The 19,858-nt window shown below is 46.3% G+C and overlaps 1 protein-coding gene and 2 non-coding genes across 4 annotated transcripts in view; 2 read left to right on the top strand and 1 right to left on the bottom strand.

Annotated features, from left to right (window-relative positions):
* The first annotated feature begins 2,871 nt into the window (after window positions 1-2,871).
* LOC116217364 (small nucleolar RNA SNORD49) lies at window positions 2,872-2,946 on the top strand. Its single transcript, XR_004161821.1, has one exon. It is a non-coding gene; the product is annotated as a small nucleolar RNA SNORD49 (small nucleolar RNA).
* Window positions 2,947-3,726: 780 nt separating this feature from the next.
* On the top strand, window positions 3,727-3,800 carry LOC116217368 (small nucleolar RNA SNORD65). The gene has a single exon (XR_004161825.1). It is a non-coding gene; the product is annotated as a small nucleolar RNA SNORD65 (small nucleolar RNA).
* An 8,585-nt stretch (window positions 3,801-12,385) lies between these two features.
* LRRC75A (leucine rich repeat containing 75A) overlaps window positions 12,386-19,858 on the bottom strand; it is a 46,987-nt gene continuing 39,514 nt past the window's right edge. For both annotated transcript variants that reach the window (XM_085240640.1, XM_085240641.1), the window contains exon 4: window positions 12,386-14,685. In XM_085240640.1, coding sequence (XP_085096766.1) covers window positions 14,124-14,685 — 562 coding nt within the window. In that variant the 3' untranslated portion in view covers window positions 12,386-14,123. The remainder of the gene's footprint in view (window positions 14,686-19,858) is intronic.

The raw sequence follows: 19,858 nt of genomic DNA, 5'->3' as shown, positions 1-19,858 counted from the left end.
AACAGAACAGGTCGCAAAAAACATTGTCTGCTATGTTTTTGACAGTCTGAAGATACTTGCTTTGTCTTTAGGAGAGTGTTCATCCTGGAGAAGAGGACGTTTGGGGGGGGATTTTATCAACATGTGTATAGATACCAGAAGGGAGGATGCGAAGAAGAGGGCTGTGCTGTCTTCAGTGGTACCCAGCGTTAGGATAAGAGGCAGAAGGCACAAACTGGAACACAAAAGATTCTGTCTGAACTTCAGGAAGCACTTCTTTGCACTGCGGATGATGGAGCGCTGGCTGCGCGGAGAGCTTGTGGAGTTTTGACATCCTTGAAGATGTCAGAAGCTGCCTGGATACGCTCTGGATGGCCCCGTTCATGCAGGGGGTTGGCAGGTGACCTCCAGATGTCCCTTCCAACCTCTCAACCATTTTGTGATTCTGTCCCTACTTCCCGGGTTCTGTCAGTCCAAATTGTCAGTATCTCTCTCTTCTCCTGTCTGCCTTTTAGCATTTTTTTTCCTCTTCCTCTCTTTGTTTTGTGTTTTTGTTTATTTGTGGTTTTTGTTTGGTTGGTTTTCTACTAAGTTGAAGTAGGTTTGAAGTTTCACAAAAGTAAGGAGTCTGCAATTAACTTTCTTACTGCTTTAAGCAGCATGTAAAATGAGAGGTGAAGTGAAAGGTACAGTGATGAGAAATGTAAGCCAGGGACAGTCTGGGCTTCACATCTTTCCTTGTTTTGTGACACCCTGCAGTTTATATTTAATTATTGAATATATAAATATGACTCATAAAAAAAGTGCTGTTGAGAGTAAACGACTGCAATGTCTGATCACTGTAATAATTCATTTCAGTGTGTGCTTTCATTAATATCCCTTCCAAAGCTTTAAAATAGAATCACACCTTACCCGTTCCTCAAGACCCTGATGAAATTCATTTAACCAGTCTCTTTTTGCCAGTAAACCTTCGTGTTATGTTACTGCTTTGAATCCATTCTGACTTTGCCTTTTTCTGAAAGGAGGAGGTAGGTATCAACCACGCGTTGTGTCTGTGAGCATTGCTTTCTGTGTTGCTGTGAACTGAGGTCAGTGCCTGGCTGTGGCCTGTTCTTCACATTCCTGATAACCACTGTGCTTCCAGGTAAATATTCATCACTTGAGCCTGGTGAAGGGTGGGTTGCTGGTGTGAAAGATGGAATGGGAAGAGAAAATCTCTTCAGCTGAGAGCTGATCTGATGGGTGTATGAATGAGAAAAGTGTGGGCAGTGGCTGGCATTCAAGGAGGAAGAGCCATAAGCACTGTCTGTCTTCCATGTAATCATAATTAGAAATGCATCTCTGTTTGGAAGGGAGGATTGTGTGTTAATAACAGCACAGGATCCCAGCTGCAAGGAAATAGAAGTCTGCTGTTGAAGGGACTTACTGAGAGGTGTGTTTTTTTCCCTTTTTCCATTTTTTCCCCCTTTTTCCTTTTTCTTTCCTTTTTTTCACTTTTTCCATTTTTTCCCCCTTTTTCCTTTTTTCCTTTTTTTTCACTTTTTCCATTTTTTTCCCCCTTTTTCCTTTTTTCTTTCCTTTTTTTCACTTCTTCCCTCCATTTTCCCTTTTTTTCTCCTTTTCTCCCTTTTCCCCTCCTTTTCAATCATCCTTTTTCTTTTTGCAATAAGAGTGTTTGCCTGGTTTTCTTTCCTGATTTTGTACAAAGAGGCCTCGGAAGGTATCTGCTGCTATCAGGAATGCTACTTCTGTTCTTCCTTAGTTACCCAAATATGGATTTCTGTGTTTTAAACCCTCAGTGGGCGCTTTATCATAACTAGGAGACTGATAGAAGAGTTTCCTGCAAGTCCCTTCTTTCTCTCTGCAATCCGGGAGCCAGACAGCCTCCATCCCCTAGGAATTAGCTGCAGCCCCCACTTGAACCCTGCCCCCCTTTCCCCCACGCTGCAGGAAATGGACGCCTTGCTCCCCCGCCTCGCCTGAGCAGTGGTACAGCCTACCCACCTCTCGCGAGAGCAGTGCGGCGGCCTGTCCCTCTCTCGCGAGAACAGCGGTGCGGCCTGCGCCCCCCGCCGTAGGGTGGTACATCCCGAGCCTTTATAAGCGGCGGTAGTAGTTCTTTCCGCCCTTTCTCCTCGTGCGCCTGGTGGTGGTTGGTTGTTTTGTGGAAGGCGCTCGGCAGGGCTGAAGTGAGGGCTCCTACCCGCGGGCAGCAGTGATGTACGCCGTGCCTCCTCCCCCCCCAAGGCGAGGCCCGATCACTCGAGGCGGCAGTTCAGAGAGATGAAGGAGTACGGGCCTCGCTCCTCCCCGGAGGCCCTCATGGAGGCGGATGGCGGCCCAGGGCCCCACGCAGTCCGTCCTGAGGTGAGCGGGGCTGGGAGGACTTGGGCTGGGGGAGGTTCTTAGTGCTCAGCCTTCTGAGGCCTACTGTGGGTTTTTATTTTTATACCTCCTCCTCACTTCCCTTTCCCCCCTCCCCCCCCTTTTTTCCCCTTTGATCCTTCAGAGTCTTCTTACTGTACCAAATGTACTTCTGTGATTTTCTAGAACTACTGCTGAGGAGTACTCCCTTAATGCTTGTTTGGTGTCTGTTCCCCCAGCAGAACGATGCCTTGAAGCAAAGAGTAAGTTATCTTTATGTTCTGCCAAGGTGTTAAGAACATTCTAGATTTTTCCTTGTATATCAGTGATGTAAACTAGCCAAGTGCAGGGCTGCTAATTGAAAATAACCTGTAACAGTTTTATATTAATTAAACATATAAAGCTATGAAAAGCAAACGTTACGTCCTGATAACAGAATTAATGTTTTATATTAACAAGGGGGAAAGGGTACAGTCAGTTCAACGTGAAGCTGTTCCTCTGTGTATTGACCTATCAGAGTTGCTGGCTGTTGATGATGATACCCCAGAATAGGAAGTGCCGTCAGATGCGAGAACTGACGATAACCTTCTTATTTGTCTGAAATACAGCTGCACGTGTGTGAACTTAGAGTCGTCTGCACCTTGTCTGCTAGGACTAATGGGGCAATGTTTATTTGCTTTGCAGAACCTGGGATTTCCAGGTGATGTGATACAATAAGGATGGGAGCAGGTATCTTTGGAGATGGCCATAATGTGAAGGTAGGTGGTGAATTTCATTGTAGAGATTCCTACCAGGCAGAATCTGTTGAGAATAAATGGATCTTATTGATCATTTCAAAAAAAAACAAACACAGGAAGCGTATTTTGTATGGTTATCCTTCATAGCTTGAATCAACGTACTTTCCTTCCTCTCTTACTTAAAATGTAAAGCTTATTTTCTGGGATCCTTAGATATAATTATCACTTGCAGATCTCTGCTGCCACATACTCACAGCTGTTAATGATAGAATCATACTGATTAATGTCTATTTATGTTACAGCCCTTCACACGGCCCTGGGACAGAAGTGAGACTGCAAGAGCAAGAGGTTGTTCTGGGTGAGTTGTAATACTCTGTGCTCTTAGTTCACTGTGGTGCTTTTGGGCTGCAGTCTCACAAACGTTGTGTGGTTGAGAGCATTTTCGTTGGCCATCTTTTTGTTTCTGTATATTTTTAGCTCTGAAACTGATTGGTGAAGTTGTAGGACAAAACAGCACTTCATTGGGCTGAAATACTGAGGGTAAACATACAGGAGCTGCTGTCTTCTGCACTGTAGTTTTGTTTACAGCAGTATGGAACAAAGGTGCTACTTGTTTTAGAAATGCATCAATGTATCTGAGGATATCATATGATGAAATTAACCAAAAATTGCTGGAATTACCGGCAGATTGACTGGTGGTGAGCAAAGGTTTTTCTGATGATATCACTTAAATTAAAAAGGTAAGCAACGAATGTTGGATGGTCAACTTATTCCTGCTGTTGTATTGCAGGTGTTGATGCTGAAAGCACGTTTGAGGAAGAAGGAACCCAATGGAACATGAGGGAGCTGATCTTTGAAAACACCACCTGTATTTCTGTGCATGGACCTTTAAGATAAAACAACGTTCATACAGTTTTGATCACACATTAAAGTTCTAAAAAAAAAACTTCAGTCTGCTTTTGTCACTCATTGCATAAAGAAATGACACTTTATTACCCAACGCATCTTTGATACACGTGCATGATTCTATGATTTGTGTAACATGCAGTAGATGTATACACGATACAGTGTAGTTTCTGCAGATTGTGTGAACAGGCTTCAGTTGTGAGCATTCTATCTGGTGTTTGATTGTTTAAGCAGTTTAAACACATAGTGCTAAAATTGCTACTGTGCTTACTGTCGAGATTAGGCCCTAATGCCCCAACAGCAAGAAAAGCAAGTATTCAAGTAGGGCAAATGCAACTGTTTTGTAGCCTTTTCAGGCTTGAAACTCAGCCTCAAAGTCTGATGGGGTCACTGCATGATCTGTTTCTGCAGCAGAGGTATTTATTCTAACTAATTGTACATGTCTTCTCTAAATACTGGTTCCAATATGAACTGATTTCCAGATGGGAAGAAAGGGAAAAAGATCCTCTGTAGCTTGACAGCTGTCTTTGTTGTAGCTGCTAGAGAGTAAAGAAGGCAGATGTTGCTGACTGTTTTGCCCACTTGGTGTCACCAAGTGAAAGATTTTAATGTACTTCAGAGCGTATGTAGAAAGAAGGTAATTATATTAATGAACCAATAGCATGTGACTGTATGCTTATGCAGTGGGAATGGGAATCTAAAGCTTTTAGATTAGCTGTACAGCTCCAAGTGGAACACAGATTGATGTTGCTTTTGAAAGGGACAAAACTTCCATCTTATATGAAGTTCTTAGGATGTGTGCCAAGAAACAGCCTTTCAGCAAGGCTGACACAGCAGCTGTCAGTCAAAAATGGTACTTTAGAAGTAGCAAGAAGTTAGGAATGACCTAGGAGCCGTTTTGTACAGTTCATTTGCACCCTTTGAAATAGCTGGTCAAGTATCAAAGTTGAAAAAGATAAACTGAATGAATATGGCTCTGTCATGTAACTATTTTCACCTAATTTTAAGAGCTTTTGTATTAGGACTTGTTGACAGAAGATGATTTTTAGCTGCTATAAGCAGAAAGAGCCTTTCAAAATCAGTGGAGTCTGATTTAGTTCTAGATGAGGTTCTGCACACCATTTACGATAATGGTGGTTAGCGTGGCCACGCTTGTAAATGGAAACGAAGCTTTTGGCTCAGTTGTTCAATGAGCTACAAATGGCTGAGTGCCAGCTCATAGCAACAAGGGAGATGCTGATGTTGTGTCGTAATTCATTTGTGAGAAAGCACAATGATGATGACACGTGGTGCTGCTATCCACCAAAATGTGCTGTAACTGCTGCCCTGATGTGGAGGGGCTGCTCTAACAGACCTCGCATTCTTCTTCGTGTCTGTCCTGCTGTACTGAGGCGGTGCCAAGGATGCCAACTCAAAAATGCCCTTTGTGATGTGAATAATCGCTTTGTGGTAAGAAGACAGGAATCCTCAGACTCTTTTTAATGTTGGGCACTAAACAAGACGAGAAGGGGCTGACCTGTAATCTCTGTCCAGAGAAGGAACAACAGGAGACTGAGTTTCAGTAACGTCATGCACACGGTTTGCAAATGCCATTGAAGGCGTGTTGGTTTCACGCCAGGTCCTTTCTAATGTTGCATGAGGAAGATGTGGAATAAGAAAGCAAAGATGGTGTGGTGAGTGCAGGGAGATGGCTGCCTTTCCAGCATGGTCATAAACTGCAAGCTTCACATTTCATACCAGTGCTGGCTATCATTTCTTGATTAGTTATTGTAAGGCAATTGTATGTACATAAGCATTAAATTAAGCACTAGTGAAACCATGAATTACTGTAATTAATATATTTCAGCTATTAGTCTGAATAACGTGCTCTTTCATGGCTTGGTAGCTGCTGTTCTGGTTGAATCACTTCCAGCTGCCTGTATCCTCCTAATGAGAAGGGAGGAAGTGATATATTGCATATTTCACAATAAAGATGGTTTTTGACTGTGAAGTTTCACTCTATCTCTTGAAGGTAGATAGAAGAGCAGTTAAATTTTAAACTCTCTCTCATCATTTTAAATCAGTGGAGGAGAGAGCAAGGCACTGCGAGAGGAATTGCTGTTTTCTAGCAGGGAATGACTAAAATGACATTAAGTGTCATGCAAGGAAAACTGAGGGGTTTGTTTACTTCCAACTGCTGCCTTAACAAATGCTTTGCTACAATTCCTCAGCTGCCAGAGACTCTGGGCTACCTGAGGTGGAGGGAAAAGACTCCAAATACCAATGAGATCCTTGGCCTTCCTCACCCTTATCCAGAGCTCAGCTCAAGGTCAGGCCAGCCAGGGCTCTGGGCACCTGACAGAGCTGAGGGCATCCCTGTTCACCGCAGGGGGGTTGGACTTAAACCATTCCATGAATGTTCATAGCCCCTGATTGACTTTTAAGGAGCTAACAGGTGGCATTTGATGTAGAGCATGCACAAATAACACATTAAGAAAAGAGTAAGCCCCTGTGCTGTAATTCAGGAAGGCTGAGGAGAACACTGCAGCCAGGAGTTCATGCAGTGAAGCCCAGGTGCATCTCCATGGTGGTGAATGTTGAGCTCCAGCTCAGCTGAAACAATAAACACCTTTCAGCCTAACACCTGCACTGAGAAACCTGAGCAAATTACAAAGCAGTAAATAATTCATACTGGCATTCAAAATCTCTGCAGTTTTAATCAACTTAAAATGCTATCATCTCCCATAATTTAGAGGGTTTCTTTGTCAGATACTTGTTCAATTTTGCAATTAGTTAGATTTTTCATAATCAAGTTTTCACTTGTTATGGCTTGTTGTAAATTAATTGCATAGCTATTCTCAGTATGAGCCTCTGACTTCTTTTGTGAGCTCCCTTTGTTTTTTTATCACCCTGTTTTCTGGATGTTTGAACGACCTTCTCACTTCTGCTTTTCCAGCTCCCTTTGGGGGATGATTGTGCTCAGGTTTGCTCAGATGATCTCTTATTCAACTCTAGTTTAACAGATGAAATGTTTTACATCTCTTTTGCCTCCTTCAGATAACCTCGAGATGGTCTGCCAGCATTCCCATGAAGCTGTGTCATCTCCATATTACAGAGGAAGAGTTTGGGGATCATAGATTGAAAGGGAAGGGCTTGGTAAGGTGTTGCTAACACACTTTTGCTTAAGTGTGTTAAATCAAGTATGTGTTACTTTCGGCTGTAGCAGTAAATGAATAAAATCTTTATGCTGAGTGCTCCTTGGGATGGCAAATATGCAGGGAACCTGCTGTGAAGATGATGAGAATTGTCTCAAAGCAAGATACAAACCTGCAGCTATGAGATGCCACGGTGATTTTAGAAAATAATGGAAAGTCTCGGAACCAAAGTTGGATTTAAAGTGTGTCCAGTCCCCTTGCTGAGCCAGCTGCTTCTGCAGCAGCACCTCTGCAGGGCTGCTCTGAGTTTGCAGAAGCCTGTGTGTCAGTGCTGTGCTGTTTGGTAACCCAAACCACATCAAGGAAAAAGGTTTCAAAGCCGCTGCCTTTAAGCTTCAAAAAGGTCTTTGGAGATGACAGCAGCGCTGGATCACTTGGCAGTGTGTCAGCAGCTGAAGGTGAGGGAAAAGTTGGCTTTGGGGGCAGAGAACAGCAGAAAACGGCAGCAGTTACACCATACTTGGGGAACATCTGCCCTCTCCTTGACACATCCAGAAGCACTGCTATGGGGAGTGAGCAGTGGGGGTCGGTTCACAGAGGGTATTATTGCAGAACTGCAAATAGAATTTCCCCCCTGCAACCTCTGACAATCTGGTCTTGAGGACAGCAGGTAGCTGTGAGGGGTGGCACAACCTGAGTTGGAGATTGGAAAACCTCATTAAACACGCCAAACCTCATTAAAAGCCAGGAGGCTTGCAACAGGGCTTGAGCTTCACGCTGGCACAGCTGGTGCTCGTTGGGGCCCCAGGTGAGGCTGTGCCCCTCCTCCTCGTTTTAAACTCATGTCCCCATTTAATGCTCCTCAAAAACAGCAGCTTGGGCACAAGGCAGGGTTCTTCTTTCTTTCTTTAGTGCAATTCAGTGGTCTATAAAAAAAGTAGCGCAACATTTATTATCTAATCTGCCCTGCTGAGTGGTAGGATCAAGCAGCAAGATGGGCAGTGCTGGCAGCTTTGGGATTCGGGTGGAGCAGCAGCAGCAGCACAGGTGACACTTGGTAGAGGAGGAAGAGTTGATGCCAATCTCTGTTGTGAAGACAAAATGCAGGTAGGAAAAATGGTGGCTTCCCGGAGAATGTGGTGTCTGATTCCACCTTTTAGGTTTTCCTAGCAGTGGAGGAGGGAGGAGGAAGTATCAATGGGCTGCAGATGGTGTGTGGGATTGCAGGAGGAGCCCCTTGTGTGGGGCAGTTTGGGTGTTGGAAGAAGGTTTGGTGGGCTGGAAGGGAGGGGGAATGGAACTGGTGAGCTGGAAGGGCACGTGGGTTAAAATACAAGGCTCTCGAGCAGGCTCTGTTGTGATAGGACAAGAGAAAATGGTTTCCAACTAGCAGAGCGGAGATTGAGATTGGATTTAAGGAAGAAGTTGTTTACGATGAGGGTGGTGAGGTGCTGCACAGGTGGTGGTGGTGCCCATCTCTGCAGACCCTCAGGGTCAGGCTGGATGGACTGTGAGCCCCTGGTGGAGCTGTGGGTGTCCCTGTGCACTGCAGGAGTGGGACCAGATGGCCTGTTGGGGTCCTTTCCAACTCCAACCATTCTGTGAGAAGGTAGTAAAGACTTCTGTACACAGAAAAAACACAAAATATCTCATGTTCTGTTGTACTTGCTTCAGAAATACCCTTCAGAAACACTGGGACCTCATTTTCTATCCAATATCACACAGTGCTTGAATTCTGCAAGTAGTCCTTATCAGAGAATTCTGCTTTAATCCCTTTCATGTCAGTTGTGTTGAACGTGCTGATGCTGACACCAGGCTCGTGTTGCACGTGTGCAGTTTCAAGTCTTAGTGGGAATGGGTGGATAGTTGGATTGGAGCATGCTTGCAAAGCCCCTCTTGCTCTTTGTCCATCTTGAGCAAATATCTGAACATAGCTGTCAGGTCTGCCTGGCAAATGGAGACAGGCAAAAGGCACAATGTGGAACAGAAAGCTGAAATTTTACATTTTAGCTTTCAGCTCTGTGAGAAGCAGTTTCCAGCCCATGTGTTGGAGGGGAGCTCTGAGCTCGCAGTGAAGCACAGCTTCCCCCAGAGTGCTTGGAAAATTACTTACCCTTTGTATTTGTAATTTAAGAAGCATCTGTCTGCAGTGGAGGAGGTGAAAAAGGCAGGGGAAAAAAAAAAAAAAATGAAGTTCTATTGGAAAGCCATGTGTGAAGGCAGCTCTAAGGTGGATGCTCTTTCATTTTGTGTATTTGAGTTTTTTTGCCTGTACTTCTCTGCACAGAGTTCAACAGGAGTTTGTTTGGGAAGAGCTGGATTATCACTGTGTTCCTGAGCACAGTGCTCAGATGGGTTCTTTGCTGCTGCCTTATGTATGAAAACTGCAGGTCTTGCCAGGAGGAGAGGTGGCTGCAGAAGAGGAAAAGGGAGGCTCATTCCTGTGTTTTAAACCTCGATTTGTTTCCCAGTTTTATTAAGGTCCCCATCCCTCCCTTATGTTGTAGTATTGCATATAACCAAACTGGGTCACTGTATGTGTCCCAGCTGCTGACACAGAGGTGCTGTGTTAGGATGCTCTGAGGTCTCAGTGTAGCTCTGATTTCCACTAACAGCACACAGAGGGAGCAACAGGGCTACTAGAGAGCCATGGTGGCAACCCATTGCTTGGCCAGATCCACCAAGTGCAGCTTAGAAAGGCCTTCCTGGGGGCTGCTATGTAGACTCCACTGGTTTATTTTCTTCCCCTGGCATGGAGATGACCAGAAAGCTGCTGGGTGCTTCCCTCTGGGCTGCTGGAAACATGGATTTTTGGCTGAAGGGCAAATCCACAGGGTGGGGGGAACCCTGCAGGAGGCTGCTGATGAGTAACAAAAGCAGTTTGTGTTTATTGCAAAGCTGAACAGTTTAATAACTTCCAGCAGAGATGGCTTTGCAGATGCTCAGCAGACATGAAATGAGAGATCCGGAGATGTGCCTGTCTTGTTACTGATAATTCCTATAAGGAGCAGAATGGCTTTTCCTAAGATGTCAGGTTTTGGTTTCTGAGCTTTGGTGCAGGAACAGCAACTCCAAGCCTGATGTGCCTCAGATGCATTTAGTGCTGGTAGAGCATGCCATGATCTTGGTCTGCCAAGGGCAATTGCTGTTTTCTACCTGGGCACTGCATCTCATGTGCTGCTGCAAGACCCAGGGTTGTCCCTTCCCAGTACAACTCACTGGGGTTGTTTATAAGCATCTCCTGCGGGAGAGCCCTGCTCCTGGCCAAGACCTGTAGCGTTACCATAGGCATCATAACAACATGAGAGACCGAGTATTTTGGATTGTAGTCTTAGCAGAATGGAAGTGTTGCAACTGGAAGGAATGTCTGCTCATTAGAATACAGGGGATGATTGATGGGAATGGGAGGATGACCTGATTCATCCATCCCTGCTCACAGAAGCTGATCCTTCCTGCTGCTCCATATCTGCCATGTGGGCCCTGCAGTGTTCCTATTGCTCCACCAAGGAAAGTGATTCCAGTGAGAGCTGTGCAGAAAGGGCTGATGCTCCTCTGGTTGTGCTGCTCAGTGCTTTGTGTATCACCCAGGTGACCCTTAAGGGATAACACTTCATTACTTTTCCAGCTGCTGCTCTATACATTTTCCCCTTTTAGCTGAGCTCCAGCAGCAGCTGTGCTACCTCCACAAGCAGCACTAAACACACCATTGCGAGCTGCCAGTAAATAATGCAACAGATTCCTCTCACCAGCACTTTTCCTCTTGCTAACAAGGTGAAAAATGTCAGACCCCAGGCAGCATGGCATTGCAGCTGCAATCTTTAACATAACCTCTTCCAGGAGCTGATGTTCCTTGTGATGACCACGGTATCACTGTAGCATTTGTTATGGCTGAGCTGCAGCCCCCGAAATCCTAAATAATTGAATAAAAATATAGAATATCCTAAGACCCATAGGGATAATCGAGTCCAACTCCTGGCTCTGGGTGGGACCACCCAAAAATCAGACCAAAAATCAGTGTTTTCCATTGGCTACACTCTGCTGTTAGCTCACGAGACGTGTGCCATGTGTAGAAACCTTGCACTGTCCCCAGAGAAGCATGTTTCATGCTCCCAAGCACCATATTTTCCTGCTAATGTGTATGCACGTCCTTCTGTACTTCTGTGGCTCTTGAGGCCCCAAAGTACCAATATAAGCAAAAAAAAACAACCCATACCCACCACCTCTTCTGCTTTAATTCCTATTGCATTTCTCTCTGGAGTGCTTGGGAGGGAATAAAAGAAATGCATTACAAACTGCTTTTTGCTGAGACAAAGAGCAGGGCTGCAGCAGAGAACCCCTCCTTTTGCAAGTGCCAGCAAATCCTCTGCTCAGCTCAGTGCATCGCACTGGAGAGGTTACAGGTTTGTTAGTTTCCATCATTCTGTGAGTACTGCTAATAAGGTCAATCAGTCTCCATGGCAACAGCAGCTAGAGGTGAGACAGTGCTGGTTAATGGGATGTGGGGGGGTTTTGCTTTTTTGAGGGCACAAAAGCAGCCCGTGTGTGAGCATCCTCCTCCAGTGCTGAAATGAGGTGCACTGAACTGTTGGGAAGTGCTGGAACATCAGTGCCCAAATGCAACATCAATCCCAGTGAGTCAACCCGGAGTTGTGGTCTGTCCTGCTGTGATGCTGCTTCCACCCCATTTTTCCCTTTGGTGACCAAGGTCCATTTTTCCTTTCCCCCGCTGTGGCTCTGGGCATCTCCTCTGCAACCCACTGAGCAGAAGTGCCAAAGTGTTCCTGGGCTCCTTGGCATTCCTAGTGCTGCTTTGGTGCTTTTCCTCCTTCCCACTCTCAGGGATGGGTGGCTGCCACCTCTCCAGCCCCCACGCCTGCCCTGCAGTCTCAGCTCCCCCACTGATATAATTTCTCTAAACGAATAATCAGCCTTATTGCTGAAGGAATGCATCTTCTTCCTATAGATGAGCTTCCTCCATGCTTCAGCAGAGCAGCCTGGTGCTGCTGGGGGTAACTAAGCCCAGCACCAAGATATTATTATGGACATAACGATTTTAAGGTGAATGTTCCCTCCCCACCTTGATGACAAATGACCTCAATCAGCATTAACATTCTAATTTTCAGCTCTGAAGTTCTTATTCTTAGGTCTGTTTAAGAGCTGCTGGCCAAAACAAACAGCCCTCTGTACTAGGGGAAGCACTGTATATGGCTTTGCAGGCTAGACCAGGGATGCTGGGCATCAGCTGTACAGAGGAGATCTCAACACTTTATTAAACATTGGCATTTATTTTGATTACAGATAGCTCCTTTATTTCAAACAGAACAGTTGATTCACTGCAAAGTGTTTTTCATGCCAGTTGAAAGTGTTAGCGTTAAAAAACAACCAGACAAACAAAAGGCTTAGATACATGCAAATCATACAGAACTTTGCTAAATGTATTAAAACGAGCAGCAGAGCTTCTTCTAAGTTACGTACTTGGAGGAGAAACAACAACTGTCAGCATGAGCCCCCCTGCAAAAGGCGTGCAGCTTCCTGGTGCAGCCATGGGAAATGAGGGACAACCAAAAAGTCTGAGTGCTTACTGTGCTGTTTGCACTCAGCAAAGCAAAACCAGAGGTCACTGCTCCCAGGTGCAAAGCAACGCTGCAAAGCTGTGCAGGGGAAGGGCTGCAGGCAGAGGCAGGTGAGCTCCCTCTTGGGAAGGGAAGGTCTGTTTGGTCTGTGGAGTGTAAGGGAGGGGAAGTGTTTCCCACTCTCCCTTGGGTTTAGAATCATAGAATCATTCAGGTTGGAAAGACCTCTAAGATCATCTAGTCCAACCATCAACCCAGTGAATCACATGAAATTCTGGCTTAGAAGCCAAAGTGCCAATTGCCGTGCTCTGTTGGGAGCTGTTTTCCATCCAGAAATAAAAAGAATGTTCCTAAAAAAAATAAAATAAAATAAAAACAAGCCAAAAACCAAAACGGCATTGTACAAACAAAGCACTTCTGGACCAGGGAGAAGGATGTGGCCAAGTGATCTGAAAGCCTTTGTGTGCTTCAGACCTTCAGCTGGCTGTATCCACCCAGCCTGAATGGCAGTGATAGAGGGAAGTGCCCCAAGGTTTGTTCTTTTTCTTGTATAAACCTTCAGTATTGCGGTCTCCTTTGTCAGCAACAGCAACGAGCCGACCTGAGCCCCAGCTTCAGACACTACATCTTGCTCCCCAAAACACGCAGAGAGCTCTGGTGCAAGAATGGGAAGCTGTGAGGTCATCGCAGCAGCTCAGCAGGTGAGCAACTGGATTTTAGGGCTGGGTGAGCACTGGGCAGGCAGCAGGGCCAGCCTGAGTAAAGCTGGGCTCAGTAAGGCTGGGGAGCAGCACCCAGGTGATGAGCATACTGCAGTCCAGCTCCGTGCCAGCACAAGGAAAGCAAAGCTCTGCTGTGGGGCTGGGAGTGGGAACACCCTGCTTGGAGTGGTTCCCTTAGAGAGGGATCAGGCTTTGTGTTGATCTCACCAGGCACGCTATTCAGCAGCTCCTGAAATTGGTATGGGAGAAGGTTGCAGTTCTGTGCAGTGCTTGTGGGTGAAATCTGTCCATCTGTTGTGTGGGGGTGACCAGCTGGGATCCTCCTGGATCTAGTTGCCTTCCTGCTCCCCTTTGTGCTTCGAAGGGCCTCATGTTCCAACGCTTTGGCAATTCGTATTTGGATACTTGGAGAGGTTAAAAAGCATAGCGCTACCATTTAAAAACACCCTCCTGGCTTTTCATAGAATCATTTGAGTTGGAAGGCACCCAGCAGGGTCATCTAGTCCAACTGCCCTGCGATGAACAGGGAATGAGATACAAGTGTACAACACCATCCCATTTCTGCATGATGGGAGCAGCACTGATATTCATAGGGGAAGAAGGCAATGTGCTCCCAGAGCATCCCACCGCCTGCATCCACCCATGCCAGGACCTCTGATGAGGAGATCTTGGGTTTGTCACCCAAATGTACCCAACGTGGAGCTGATGTCACGTCTGCGGTGTCTCAGTGCCTTGCTTCTCCACTGTCCTGCCCTCTGCTTTGCCCAATGGGGTTTCATGGCAATTTTCACTCCGCAGGTCCTCCTGGCCCTCAGCCAGGCCATCCTGGTTCTCCAAATCGCTGACCTGCCCTTCGCCAAACTCCAAAATGGTGGGCAGGTTACCTTGCTTCGGACATCTTCTCTTCAGGCTGACCAAGAAAGGTTGAGGCAAGGAAAAGATGTCCACGTTGTTCCCGAGGTCGATCCAGGTGACACTGGGAAACTTCTTGGGGTCTTTCAGGGTTTCGGTGAGGTCCCGCAGGATGGCTTTGGTGAGCCGGTTGCCGTTGAGGGACAGCGTGGTGAGGTGAGGAAGGCCACACAATGCAGGCAGCAGCTGCAGCAGCATCTCATCCGTCAGCTCGGTGAAGCACAGCTCCACCGTGTCGATGTGCTCCGAGCTGTGCTGCAGGTACGACGTCACGCGCTCCAGGTCCTTCAGTGTCAGCGGGATGCCCGACAAGTCCACCGTGTTGTCTTGGGGCTTCCCCATCAGCACAGCTTTCAGACTGCATGGGAAGGAAAGGAAAGAGGTGTGAATGTGGGGGTATTGTCTTGAGTGTGATTACGTGGTAGGACAACTGTGCACCGTCAGGTCCAGCCAGCATTGGAGATGATCCAGAAGAAGGCCTTGGAGATGATCATGGGGCTGGAGCACCTCCCCTGTGAAGACAGGCTGAGAGAGCTGGGGTTGTTCAGCCTGGAGAAAAGAAGGCTGCAGGGTGACCTCATTGCAGTCTTTCAGTACCTAAAGGGGAAATGGTTTTAAGTTGAGGGAGGGAAGATTTAGATTGGATGTCAGGGGAAAGTTCTTTACTATGAGAGTGGTGAGGTGCTGGAACAGCTGCCCAGAGAAGCTGTGGATGCCTCGTCCCTGGAGGTGTTCAAGGCCAGAATGGATGGGGCCCTGGGCAGCCTGGTCTGGTATTAAATGGGGAGGTTGGTGGCCCTGCATGTGGTGGGGGGGTTGGAGATTGATGGCCCTTGAGTTCCCTTCCTACCCTGGCCATTCTGTAATTCTGTCCTGCGTGACTCCTTCTGTGATCGAGTGACTGCATGGTAGATGAGGGAAAGGCTTTTGATGTAGTCTACCTGGGCTTTAGCACTGCCTCCCCCAGCTCTCTCCTGGAGAAGCTGGCAGCTCAGGGCTTAGGTGTGTATGCTCTGGGAGATGAGCACCATGGCCAAATCCATAGATAAATAAATGAGTGCTCCCAGTGGCCCTACAGAGACTCATTAGCCTGAGTTTGACGAGGTCAATTTATCTCCCAAAGTGAATCAGAGAGCACATCTACAATCAAGACCTGTCAGAGGAAGTTGGCATTGAGGTTTTTTTTTTTTTTTTTTTTTTGCTGATGAATTATTCTGACTGAGTTAGGAGGAGGGAAGAGCCCAATGCATGCTAATAGCTCCTATCAGTCCGGTGCTGAGCCCCTGGTGCTCATCCAATATGGTGTGCAGTTAAAAGCTTTGCTCCATGCAAAGATGTTAGGGAAGAGACAGGGAGCACAGAAAGCCATTTGTGTTCAGGGAATACCCCAGAGGAAAGAACTAAGTTTCTTTTTGATTTGTGGCTCCCTGATCCCTTTACAGGCTCACGTGGAGCGATGTGAGTTTTCTGCTCTGATAGAAAGGCACCTGCCTGTTGTGCTGGAAGCAAAAGGACTGAATTTCACCTAAATGAGGCTGTGAAATGTGAAGGGCTCCTTTAGGAAATCATTTTTCTCCTCTCTTCGTGGCCCAGAAACTTCTCATCTGCTGTGTGTGTGAGTGGAAGGACCAAGAGATACATTGCAGGCATCCAGAGAGCACAGCAAGTCTTCCCAGGAAACGCATGGATGGCACCAATCCAAATGGCAGCTGCACAAATTAATTTCCTGGCCTTACAACACAGGATTGTGCAGCAGTTGGCCAATTCTTTTTTCATTTAGCCAACGTTAAGATGAGCGTTTGACTAATCCTAGATACCTGGGGGACTGGGGAAGTGACCATCCACCAGGATCTTGGACTGTCACCAGTTCCTGCAAGCTAGAAATAAGAAAAGCAAAGACTTGGTGCTGAAATAATGTTATTTATTTCCACCACGAGGGTCTTCCCAAAGCCCTGCTGCTCTTCAAGCCAGAGCCAAGCCATCAGGCCCTGTCCTGCTCTTTCCATGACAGGGGTGAGACTGGGTGAGCTTTAAGGTCTCTACCACCGCCAACCACTCTGTGACATCAGTGGAAGCCATGGGACATTTGAAGAATGACAGAAAGCTGGGCTGCCTGGCCAAACCATCACCTGCATCCATCTATCATGAGATAAGATGAGAAAAGTATTGTCTGTCAGCAGCAGGTAAGGTGCACTCTGTAATGGGAATCTTAAGAACAGAAACTGGGAGGGAAGGGATATATCATGCATGGTCGGCTAGGACACAGAGTGATGAATGAGCCAAGAGCTGCTCAAGAGAAGCCAACGCAGCTGGAGGCAGAGGGAATGCCATCTTCTGCATGTGGTATCAGGAGCAAGGAAACCAGAGCCAACACATGCTAAGGTTTGTGTATTACATACTTAATGTGCGGTTTTGCTTCTCCTGCTTGAACAAAATCCAAGAGGGTTCTCCAGCTTATGTCTTACTAGCTTTAGTCGACATGAAGTGAAGCCTTAGCATGCAGTGCTGCTCCTGCCGGATCCCACACAGTAGGATTTTGGGGTTAAAACCCAATATCCCTACATGGGTTAAGCCAGTGAAAACCATAAGCACAGCTGGCTGCAATTCTCTGCATTGCTTCAGGCATCCTGGCTGTGATCTGAGGAGCACAGCCCAACCTGATGGACGAGCCACCCTTGTGCTGTGAGCTGAGGGGGCTGTGCTTCCCCACAAAAAGAAACCCCAGCCTGTAATCACCCTCAGCAGGCTCTGAGGTTTGCTCATAGGCAGGCAAGACTGACTGGAAACAGGCTTTCTCCTTTAGCAAATCTTGGATCATTAAGCATGAGCGTGTCTCATGGTACGACCCATTGGGGTGAGGGCACAGTGGGGATTGGGGCTGGGAAGAGGAAATGACTAACAGGAGCTGCTCCCACCCTTCATCGTTATCTGTGTGTTTCAGCTGCCAGTTTGCCCTGGGGAAAATTGTTCACTGAGTGGCCAGATGATTTTTATAAGTTCAATGTATTTTAAAAAAATATTAATTTTGATGCAAGACTGCCATTAGCATGCTCCCATCTGAGCTCCTTATCCTCCAAAGGAGCATGCATCTGGCTACACCCCACTATGATGCTTTCCAATGAAGCATTTGGGAGAGGGGTGTGCCTCAGGACCAAAGGAAATGTTGGTCAATGAATTGGTGCCAATCCCTCTGCCTACAGTGCTGGTCCCATGGTGCCCTGCCATAGGGATGTGTTTGAAATCTCTTCTGGCATTTTTTTTATTTTTGGGTGGGCAACAATAGGAATCAAGTGGATGAAATAATGTATTTATTGTTTGAAAAATGATAATTGCATTCATTTGCTGTCAGAGGCTTAAGCTGAAAAAGCCAAACCGCTCTCATCTTGCAGCCTGGGAGCTCAAAGCTGGATACACCAGGAGCTCATAGTGAGTACAGCATGTAAAGTCCCTGTGAATGAGCGATAACCCCTTAAAAGCACAGCAAAAAGAGCATGCAAGCATTGAGCTTTGCTTTATCCAGTGTAGAGCAATGCTGCCTGCCTTGGTGTGACATTGTCCTATTGATGTATGCATGCAATCCCTGCCACGATGTAGGAGCTCCCGAAGGACCTCTTTCCAGCAAGAAGGATCTGGTGGTTCCCCACACAAATGGATTGCCTTGCACTGGCACCGTTCATCCTGAAGTCATCCTGAAGACTTGCAGCCTGTAGAGAGGAATTCTCTGCAGCCCATTTTGGGGCAGCCCTGCTCCAGGATTGCTGGCTGCCTCGTATCTGCCTACATCCCCTTTGTCCCTCAGGAAACAAGCAAACCAACCACAAACACTATTAGTAAAAATAGCTTTGGAGGCTGTGAACTGTCTCACGGCAATGAGTGGGGTATAATGTTAACAAACAGCTGTAAAAACTTCTATCCCTGCCATAAAATTTGCCACAGAATGACCCCAAATCTCTATAGGAAGATCGCAGCATTATGCAAATCCCTGTGAGTTACAGTGGAGGATCACTTACACCCACTTGGTTTCATCCTCTTGCTTTATGGGGATATTCCATAGGGAAAGACACAGCTTTCTTCCCAGATAGAAACTGGATATGGGGTTTTGACCCCTATGATGATAGGGTTGGGCATAAAACCATGCCCTAAAGCCCTGATAATGCTTTGTTCCCCCATGCAGAGCAGGATGCTGGTTTCTACTGAAAAAGCTTTCTCTGACAGCTGGTTTGTGTGCAGCACTAGATCAGCTCAAAAAACGTTCCCATGGACAAGAATGTTGATGTTTAGATCAAAGAGAACTAGAAGAAAGGGCTTTCCTTGTCATTTAAATTCATGACATGTCCCTAGAGCATGACTAAGGACACCCAACGCCAACGTGTCTCATAAAGTGTAATTGGAGAATTTAACCACTTCTTGGAGGGCAAAGGAATCAAGAAACAAGAAGAGGCAGTCCCAGAGAGTGAAGAACTGCAGAACTGCAGTAAGAAATGGAGATGAATGTCACCAGTGAGCAAATTATCTCCAGAAATGCCAGCAAAAATTACTCAACATGAGATGACATCAGCCTTGAAAACATGCCTCATATTTTGGGCATTTACCTTTTCCAACTTTTCCTCATAATACCAAGTTATTAAAACACGAAAGCTACGATAGCCTTCATCAGCATTCCTCAACTCTGCTGTGATGGTTCAGCAGTTGGGTTTGTGCTTTGCTTATTGCCATGGGAAGGGTTAGGGATTATGAATGGTGCAGTATGATGTCTAGCTTGCAGAGCCTTTGCAAATGAATAGCTGGGAAAGATTTCACTCCTGTCCTTAGAGAGATTTGGGGTAAAGAGGATTTTAAAATATATAAATTAAGAATACGTAACGTTAAAACTCCTTTAGGGCTTACCAATAAACACTTTAAAAATTCCTAAGTCTTTACTATTAAGAAGGAAAGTACCAGTGGGGATTAATTTGTTTAGTCTCTTCTTGCTCAGTGAACTTTTTGCTGAGGTTTGCAGTTTTCAAACCATAACATGCCCACATCCCTGCTGTCAGCATCCTTCCCCTGTTACTGGAATTACAGATCAGTCCTCAGCTGAGCACCGTGAGCTGCAGGGAGAGGTAGGGCACAACACTCAGCCTGCAGCTCTTCACTGTGGGCTTCACTCCTCATTTTACCCCTGATGTGTGACATCAAAATGATTTTTCTTTTCCATTTATAAAGCATTCCAGCTGCTGAGAACCATCTGTAAGAAAGACATCACAAGACAGCCCTACATTCTATTACGCAACGCTGGCAACGCTGAAGACTAAACATCAGGTTATTTCTCTGCTCTGGTTCTGCATTTTTCAAGCATGTCATTAGAAGCACAGCTGCAGGGTGTTCTGCAGTTCTCTCCCAGATTTCCTCTTGCAGCAAGCAGGATGCCCAGCTCTGCATGCAGCACACTTCCCCTGCGTGCCCGAGAGCAGGGCTGCTCCAGGAATAGCTCTTTGTTTTCCTTTCCAAATCCAACTGAATTTTCTTTGGCTCCTCACCAAGCTATGCAG

The sequence above is a fragment of the Meleagris gallopavo genome, chromosome 21 (assembly GCF_905368555.1).
Source record: "Meleagris gallopavo chromosome 21, MGAL_WU_HG_1.1, whole genome shotgun sequence".
NCBI classification, from domain to species: Eukaryota; Metazoa; Chordata; class Aves; order Galliformes; family Phasianidae; genus Meleagris; species Meleagris gallopavo.
This window is presented reverse-complemented; position numbering and strand designations above follow the sequence as displayed.